The 10,033-nt window shown below is 37.0% G+C and overlaps 1 protein-coding gene across 1 annotated transcript; it reads left to right on the plus strand.

The window, feature by feature from the left end:
* Positions 1–721: 721 nt before the first annotated feature.
* On the plus strand, positions 722–4,744 carry LOC108972097 (fat-body protein 1-like). Its single transcript, XM_018938562.1, has 3 exons — positions 722–909; positions 970–1,136; positions 1,201–4,744. The coding sequence occupies exons 1-3, from the start codon at positions 804–806 to the stop codon at positions 4,522–4,524; spliced, it is 3,597 nt and encodes a 1,198-aa protein (XP_018794107.1). The 5' UTR covers positions 722–803; the 3' UTR covers positions 4,525–4,744.
* The last annotated feature ends 5,289 nt before the right edge of the window (positions 4,745–10,033 follow it).

Consider the following 10,033-nt stretch of genomic DNA (forward strand, 5'->3'; position numbering starts at 1 on the left):
CACGTAGCGAAAAGAAGAAACGACTGGCGCGCTGTTGTTAACTCGGCTATAATCGCGTAAGCGGTGTCTACGCCAATCAAGAAGAAGAAGAAGCTAATTTGTGTTTTACTCATTAAACGTAATAAATTAAAAACGTTATTTGTAATAAGATAGTATAATTTAGTTTACATATGCTTACTAAAAACATAAAAAAACCGGAACGAACGAAAAAGTCCGAAAAATTTTTAAGAAAGTATAGTGGTAAGCTTTGCGTGGCCACGAGAGCACAAGAAATCATATAAATCTTTCACTGACTTTAAATTGTTTTCTTAAAATGAGATGATTATTGATGCACCCTAATATCTCGTAATATTATAGTGTTAATTTATTACAATTTCAGTAACACTCAAGATTGAAGAATTATAATACAGATGAAATATATGTACATGTTCTGTGTCATAATCAGAATAAGGATCTTTAGCTGACGACAGAAGAAGGAAAATTGCATAATTTTTGGTGTGGGCTTCATATGGCGTTCATAGATAAGAACTTTCACATTAACGAAGAATGTATTTAATTTTTGCCATATTGCCTGAGAAAATATGAAATAAAATAACGAAAATATTTAAAAAAAATCCGCTAGAATTGTTTACGTTTTAAATTTGCAATTTGGCGGAAAGATAAATGCACCAAGCCTGCGGTTGGTAAACATTACCCATTGATTTAGTATAAAAGATCTCAGATTAACTGCTTTAATCAACACATCTCAAAGTGAAGTTAACTTGTTGAAATCCTTAACAATCGAATTTAGCAGCACCAGTGAAATGAAGATTTTCATCTTTACTCTGATCGGGTTGATCAGCTTCGGAGCAGCCGCAGTGATTGAAGATGTAGACATCCAAAAAGGAGGTCCACCCGTTGGAATTATCGGTAAAGGACTTTTTAAAACGTTTACCATGATATGGGACTTATGAATTTCAACTTATTTAGGCACACGTCATATTTCTCAAATGAGTCATGAAGATCTTTTGCGACAGAAATTCCTATTGGACATACTTCAACACGTGCAAGAACCAAATGTGAATGAGGAAGAACTCTTGCAGATGTCAAAGTTGCAACCTGAACATTTAGTCGATGATCACACTCATTACACTGGGGTATTTCCATATAATTTTCCTGTCTTTAAAGTTTTTATTATTTGTATTTTTTGTTCATTTTCAGGGCATCGACGATGAAATGGCTCTTGTGATAGAACTAAGTCGTAACCAACGTTTGTTGGCTAAGGATAAAATGTATACCATAGCCGATGTCGATGATATTCGTCAAATGATTGGGCTTTATCGCGTCTTCGTACGTTCACGCGATTGGGACACACTACAACGAAATTTGCTTTATGCTCACGCCCACGTTAACGGCGTTCTACTAGTGAACTCATTGTTGCTTGCTGTACGCGATCGAAATGACACTCAGAACTTAGTTATGCCAGGCATACACGAAATTTTACCAGAGCTTTATCTAGATGCGGGCATACTTCGCCGAGCCAAAGAAATTAATTTCAATCAATTGAGTAGTTCTAGTACGTCCAGTAGACAAACTCAACGCCCGAGAATACTCGAAATGATTAGGTTAAATAAGCTGTGGAATAGGAATACTAATCCGGTAAATACTTTAGATCGTGAACAGCTGTGGATGCCATGGCGTGAAATGCGTATGGAAGTACAAGGGCGTAAAGTTGGAGCTGCAAACAATGATGATCGCATAGTCTTACCGGTAACATTGTCCTCTGATGTTTTGCGCAAGGAGAGGGGAGTACGATTATTTACAAATGACGTTGGCTTCCAATCATTTCTGCATTCTTTGATCAATGATTTGTGTTTAAGTGAACGCGAATCAGAGCTGCAAAATGAGCAACAGATGAGAGTAGACACAAATCGGCCAGTGCTAAGACGAGTTGGTTTAGAAAGAAATGTAGGGTCGATGTTGGAGAGTGAAATTCGGCGCAAAGAAGAGCAAATACGAGGTCAGAATATGATAGGTATCCATACGGTAGACTTAAACCCTGACAAAGATCGTTTTATTTATTCTGGCCGACATCTTTGGTCCGGTTTGAATCGGAACACCTTGAGCAATGATTATCCTTCTGATCGGTACACTAATAGCGAAAGTGGAAAGAACGTGCACCGAGTTGAGATTGGCAACGATGATTCATCGAATCTTCCCTGGAAACATAGAGATAACAGTATTTATTTGCGAAATCCGTTTAATGATTATTTTAAGGATACCCCTCAAGTAGGCTCGGATAATAACCAAGCTGGCGTTCCGCTGCCAACAACCACGGCTGATGATGAACGTTTATTACACGTCAATCATAACAGGCAACAAGCTGCGGTCAACAACCGGATGTATTTCAGAGATGAACAGCCTAAAACGGCTATTGATTTGAACGGCCGTTGGGGTCAAACAGGAGTTAACCAAATTAACAATCACATCTCCATTCAAGGCGAACATTTTGATCCCAATGATGTCGCTAATAGTGAACATCGTGGATTAGAACAGCGTATCGATTTAGGTGTGAATATGCCGATGGACTGGAACAGACAAACGGCAATGCATCGTCAAAAGAAAACCCATGTAGTTGACAACTCAGTTGTGGACAGTTCTTCACCGCTAAACATTGGTCACACTAATGATTATATACAAACAAATAATCAGGTTCAAGATGTTGATATCATCAATAAAGGTCAAGAGCACGTCGGTAGTCGTGGATTGAACCAGTGGGAAAAAGAAAACCAGAGACAGGACTCTATTATGGAGGAAAGGCGTAATGTCGACAGAAATCAGGAAGGATGGAAAAATGTGTATGCAAGAATAGGTCGTAGCTGGATGAACTTCATTCATAGTAATAAAGACGATGCTATCAGTGAAGAGAGAATCGTGGAGGACCCAAGAATTTTGACAACTGTTGCACGCGGAATGGGAAATATCGGTATTCACTCTGAACAGGTAGTCCATAGACAAAATGACATAAACCCAGGCGCTCAACTAAGGATTAACATCAGTCGAAGGCGACTGAACAATGATCCTATTCATATCACTTCCCAACACGACAGGAATGTGCATGATATTGAAGTTGAAGGATCTGGTATGGGGCGGTACCGGTCTCCTCGCAGCCTGCTTGTTGTAAACCGTGATCGTTATTGGAATCAAAAACGTGATGGAGAGTTGATTTTGCACAACCTTCAACAGTTAATGGCACGTATCAATTTGGAACATATTTCACTGGGTATTCAGGATATACTTCAAATACAGGATGACGCAATTGCGGCAGATAGCTTTACCAATCAACGACTTTCAAATTCTCCAGATCAACGCTTAGCACTTCGCTTAAACAGAATACGTCTTAACTCCCGTCGAAGCAGAATACTTCTTAACCGTATTAGAGATGTTGAAAGTCGTTTACATGCGATAATTGAACAACAAATACTTCGTGGAGTTGAAAATGAGGAAAGGAACGATATCCGTAGTGCAGTTGCTATTGATCAATTGATCGGTGATATCCTATTGGGCAAGCGATCGATCGGTCAAGGTGTGAATCTTTTGAATATCTTGAGTGAAATTATTCTCCAAACTGAGGACATTAACGCCAACTTTCAAACACTAAATCAAATAAGTATGGACACTGAAAATCCAATTTTACTGCACTTGCTTCGTCGTATAGTTCAAATCGCTGATTTACAACGACAGCAACAATTAGGTAGCTACAGCAAAGAAGATCTTCAAATGGATGGTGTTAGCATCAACAACGTGAGCGTTGACAAGCTACAAACATATGTGGACACTAACGATGTAGATCTCATTAATGCCGCAATTTCAGCAAACCAATTGAGAGGTCTTTCGCAACGTATGGTTGTTGCACGCCAACAACGTCTCAATCATCAAGCATTCACCATCAACGTTGATGTTACCGCAAATCATAATAAACGTGTAGTCGTCCGTACACTTCTTGGGCCGAAGATAGACACGTTCATTAGTGGAACACAATTAAACCGCCAACGCCAAAACTTTATTTTATTGGATACTTTCATAGCGGACCTTCACAGCGGACGCAATGTAATTACGCGTAAATCTAACGACATTACCTGGACTGCACGTGATACGACTCCATTCACCGAAATCTACAAGACTGTAATGCAAGCACTCGAAGGTGATGCGGATATTACAATGGACGCAGTGCAAGGACAGAGTTGCCGCTTTCCACATCGCTTATTATTACCACGCGGTCGAGTCGAAGGATTGCCAATGCAAATGCTGGTCATCATCACACCAGTGACAACTGATTGGCAGCATACAGTGCACCAACTAGATATGGTTCACGACGTTTGCGGTATGGGTATGAGCAGCACGAGCTTGGATCATCTACCACTCGGCTTTCCGTTAGACCGCCCCATAGAGAGTATGGAAAATATTGGATCCCTACCTAATGCACATTTAATGGATGTACAGATATTCCACAGTAAACAGCTAGTTGCTGACGACTTTTATTGAAATATATGAGTCACTATCAGCGAATATTTATATCGCTTGTTTACTATTTAACAAATCTATGTAAAAATTAATTATATGGTTGCCCTCAAACATTTTCAGTTTTTGAAATAAGTAATCACACCTCGCAATGTGGTTTATTTGATGAATATATTAGTTACAAATGTTCAGAACCCCGAAAAAAGTTTCATTATTAAATTTTACTGCATTTTTTTCGAAATAATTCCAAGCCAGCTTATTAATTATTAACGCCATGTAGATACCAAGAATAACAAGTTAAAACAACCAAGTTAGGATGCAACCGAACATTTTATACTCTTGCAACTTGCAAGAATCAAAACCAGGGAAATGCTTTAAGGTGTAAAACCAATCATATAGAGTAAAGTCAGCCGGATGTTTGAAAGTCCTGATATATGTATATAGGGGCTAGGCCAATTTTTCGCTCGAATCTATCCATTTTAGGCCCAATACACTGTTATGAATAAAACACACCCTCTCATTTTCTTTTAGATAACTCACATATTGGCCGATATATTCGTATGCAGTACACCGGACGTTCGAAGTTCTTTATATTAAGTATATAGAGGCTAAGATCAACACACCACACCATTTTTGACATGCAGACATAACATTGTCAGAGAAGGATTACCCCTTAATTTCAGTTATAGAAGTACATCACACATTGACCGACATTTTCGATCAAAAGTCAACTATAGGTACCGGGGTCTAAATATATTCGGTACCTACATAGGTACCGGTAACAGTTTGGTTGGATATGAACCATTTCTGGGCATAAGGTGGCATACACTAAAGACATTATTTGCGCAAAAATCCCATTATATTAATTGCTTATTCATTTGTTTACTGGAAACTGAACGTATCAAGTGCAATTTAAAATTGTGATATGTGGGAAGTAGGCGTGTTTATTGTTTGATTTCACTCATTTTCACAGGGTGACATAGCAATATGAAAAGAATGCCACTTCCCAAACTTTATCGAAAACGGTCGGACGAGTTATGGGATTTCCCCACAAAGTGGGCGGTGCCACAGCCATCGTCCAATTTTTATAGCGGCCCCTATAAAGGCCTGCCATACTGTCGCTGCGACAAACTTTTACGTTTCTGGCGTATTTATTTATTGATTCATCACGCTTTTAGTAGTTTTGAACAGTACCGGAATATGGGGAGTGAGCGGAGTTTTCATGCATTTTCATTTTCATTTCATTTTGACACTACCGGTAGAAGTTCTTGTACCATTCGTGCTGGGCGGATTTGGTTGCTTTATAGTGGTTTGGGAGATATGCACATTAAACATATTAGGGGTCGTGGTTACGCCCCATTTTGAAATTTTTTTTATCCACAGGTGCTCCCTGCTGCTGCGATCCCCTGTACCAAATTACAGTTTATACTCGTATCTTAATTTAGTGCGTATTTATGGCACTTTATAGGTTTCCGGTGAATGGCAAATCTACAAACTCATACTTTTTGTGTATTAAGGAACCCGCATGAAAAGTTTCGTCAACATATCTCCATTTTTACTCAAGTTACAGCTTGCACAGACGGACGGGCAGACAGTGACCCGGATTTGAACTCCTCTCATCATCCTGATCTTTTATATGTACATACCCCTATATCTATTTCGAATAGTTTTAGGTCATACGTTCAACCGTAAGGTGAACAAGATCATGAAGTTTAAAGTTAAGGTTAAGATCCATAGAACTTCCAAATAAACAAAATTAAATACTTGCTCTAGTCTGCATTATTTCATTACATAAGGAGAGTGATGCCGAGATCTACAGGAAAAGTACATCATATTACATTTTATGAGATTTAATGGCAAAACTGGTATCGTCTTATTCGATATAATGTTTGAATGTTTGAAAATATGTATATTAGGTATAAAAGAACTAGGGAAGAATTCAACCATTTTATCCACTCTAGACGCAATTACACACTTTTGTCAGAAAGAGAAACCATCTGAATTTCTCTAAGATAGCTCATATGTTGACCGATGTATACGTTTTGAAGTCAAAAGAAAGTTTGAAAATCTTTCGATTAGGTTTTTGGGGAAAGGAGAGTATTGGCCTGAATTTAGTAATTTTTGGCAAAAGGGCATCTACAAATTCGTAATCTTGGGGCTTCTGCAGTTATAATACAATTATTACATGTGAGAGGGCATGTCTTAAAGACACTATTCGGGTGAAGTTTTACTTCGATGACGAGATTAGCTTTCGATTTAAATACTGTAAAATGGAAGAATTTTGCTTCTAATTTGGTATGACTGTCAGTGATATCTGGGCCAAGTGTCACATCAAAATAATCAACTGATGATCACTACGTCAATAAAATGAAGTAATTGGTGCTGGTGAATCGAAGATAAACAGTCAGAGATTTTAATGACATCGTTGAAATGTCGGAAGGATCAGTGAAAACCATTTTGAAAAGCACGATGGTTCAGAAATCACTACATTTTTTCGAAGACTGACAACCAGGATGTCATGAAACGTATTATTACCAATGCGACGAGTCTTGGATCTATGCTTACGACGCAGAAACAGACGATCAATCCGACGAATATCGGTGCAAGGTGAGCCGATGCCGAAAACCACGATGAAGCAGAACCAAAAATCAAGGTAATGTTAAAAGTTTTCTTCGATTATCGAGATGTCATGCACTCCGTACTCCGAATTTCATTGAAATCGGTCGAGTAGTTCCTAAGATATGGTTTTTGGTCCATAAGTGGGCGACGCCACACCCATTTTAAATTAAAAAAAAAAAAGCCTGGGGGAGGGGGGAGCCTTTTCGGTAAAATTTAGTGTTTTTTGTTAGTCGGTTAACGCACTTTTAGTGATTTTCAACATAACCTTTATTATTCGCTATAGTAGTTTCCGAGATATGTACAAAAAACTTAGTAGGCGGCGGGGCCACGCCCACTTTTCCAAAAAAATTGCGTCCAAATATGCCACTCCCTAATGCGATCGTTTGTGCCAAATTTCACTTTAATATCTTTATTTATGGCTTAGTTATGACACTTTATAGGTTTTCGGTTTTCGCCTAGCTCCGTGTGACTTCTGGCTATTCAGAAATTTCAAACGATTTCTCTGGGGAAACTGAAATTGAAGTCTATTCCTGAAATTGACTTTAACAACTGGTTTGAGGATTGGAAAAAACGTTATCACAAGTGTATTGTTGACCAAGGTGATTACTTTGAGGGCGACGACATGGGTTTAAGATAAATATCTATCTCATCATCTCTGTTAACAGAGATAACATTAAAAACTACTCGAAAATCGCGTCATTCGTACGAAAACAAACAAAACTCTTGGCTTATCTACCTTATTTACGTATTGAAATATTTTTTACCGAATCATAGGACCTCAACAAGGTCGGAAATCCCAAGATGGGTTTCATTGTATCCAGGAAGTAGGAAAATTTGCACGAAATTTACTTATGAGAGGCTCGTCTTTAGGAGTATTGAAAGAAGCCAAGACTCCGAACAAACCACTATTAAACACGCTGTAATTATGATTTGTTGCTTAGTGGTTTGGCTTCTATTCATTCAATTCAATTTCAAAGCTTCCAATATCGCAACGACATTGACTTGTCAACTATGGGGAGGCAGTACTACTTTGTTGTACATATGTACGTATGTATGTACGCCTAGTAAAGAAAGCTCATAGAATGATTTTTAAATCCAATCAATAGTGGTACATTGCACTCAGTCATATTAAAACTGAGATTTCCTATAATTTTTAAATTAATTTATTGAACGAAGAAAATACAGTATCAGAGACTTTAAATATACTTTTAAAGTGGATTATCAATATATTAAATTATGCTTCTTTTGTTTGATATCAATAGTATATATCAGAGTTTAGCAGAGAATTTGCAAATTTAAAATATGCAAATTATTTAATTAAGAAGAACTGTATTAGTTATCACCAAAAATGTTAATAATGCATACGTCTTCTGTTTGAGAGAATGAATTTTGCACTGTGCCTGTCTGGACATATGTAACAAAGTAACTAAATGTGTGCAAATTCAGCCCACTGTGCAAGGCAGACAAAACGCTAGAGGCCCTTCTATGGCAACATCATTTCACGCCATTCTTCTCATTGTGAGACTTAACAGTGGAGTTGTTCTTATACTCGTGCTTTGTAGGTAGATGACCTGACATACATGGCGTGTGGTGCATGCCAAGCAAAATTTTCATTATTTTCAAGAGTTTGCTAAAATAATGAGTTTTTGTCTGGCGAGCAAAAACGAATTTCCACTTCATTACACTTAATTCGTAAGCGTTATTATTGCAATATTCTAGCACATTTATTTTCTAAACGTATTGCCAACTTGTCAACATATTTTATATACTATAATATAATATATGTGCTCTATCTTACCTTTTCAATGAATAAGTTGTTTTTGATTTTAGTTCGTTGCAAATTCGCAAAAAAAATATTTCGAATTATATTTTTAAGAATAAATAATAACCAAACAGTTTATACTCTCGCAATTTGCAAAGCTCGAAGGCGGAGAAATATTTTCAGATGTTGCAAAACTTTATATTAAAATACGTTGATTGAAAATTCAACATCCGCTAGAAACGAAATAGTTTACAATAAAGTTTGTTATAATTTCTCGTAGATCAAAGGAAGCGTCGGAGATCCTATAAAGTAGAAGGTATAGACGTATGTAGATGATCAGCGTGAGGAGCTGAGTTTATCCGTCTGAAATTTTTCACACGTCTGTCCTAGGCAAGTTGAAATAATTCAATTTCAGATTAATCCAACTTTTTTTTGGTATTGAGAATTTCAACAATTTTCAGTCGAAGTTTCATTGGTTTTGCTAATCTAAAAAATGGACATTTGACTGATATTTAAAGAGATGAAAATTGTGAAATGATTTGCTTACGAGAGGATGGATTAATACTAAAATGAACATTTGTTTTGATTTATATGGCGATGAAAATAAAATATTCTCGTTTAAAAAAGGAATCTTTTAAATAAACAATATGAAGGGAAATTACTACAAACACCCCGTTTCTTGCTGTCGGTAGTTATCGAGAACACATTTTAACTTTGAAATATATATAACTCGTACACTGACTGATATATTCACCATAATACCAAGTTCCGACCGAAAATTTTATGGGTTAGATTATTTTTAACAATGAACGAAATTCAATTGCGAGAGTATTTAAATGGTTTTGAGTCATTGGGTTTCCCTCAAGTGATAGGAGCTATAGGTAATAACTTAAATTTTTTACAATGGAGTTTTATATATTTTTAAGTTTTAGATGGTTGTCATACAGAAGTTCGCCCAGCAGCAGAAGGTGCTGTTGACTACAACTATTGCTGCTATTACAAAGGCTGGTGTTCCACAGTTCTTTTGGCTTTAGTAGATGCAAGGTAAGTTTTTATGAAGCTTTAAAAGAGCTTTGAAATATCGTTAAATCTCTAGCAGTAACCGATCCAAATCTACATATTTTATAATTTAATTCCAGCACAAAACAAAAA

The sequence above is a fragment of the Bactrocera latifrons genome, unplaced genomic scaffold, assembly GCF_001853355.1.
Source record: "Bactrocera latifrons isolate USDA-ARS-PBARC rearing strain unplaced genomic scaffold, ASM185335v1 scaffold_379, whole genome shotgun sequence".
NCBI lineage: Eukaryota > Metazoa > Arthropoda > Insecta > Diptera > Tephritidae > Bactrocera > Bactrocera latifrons.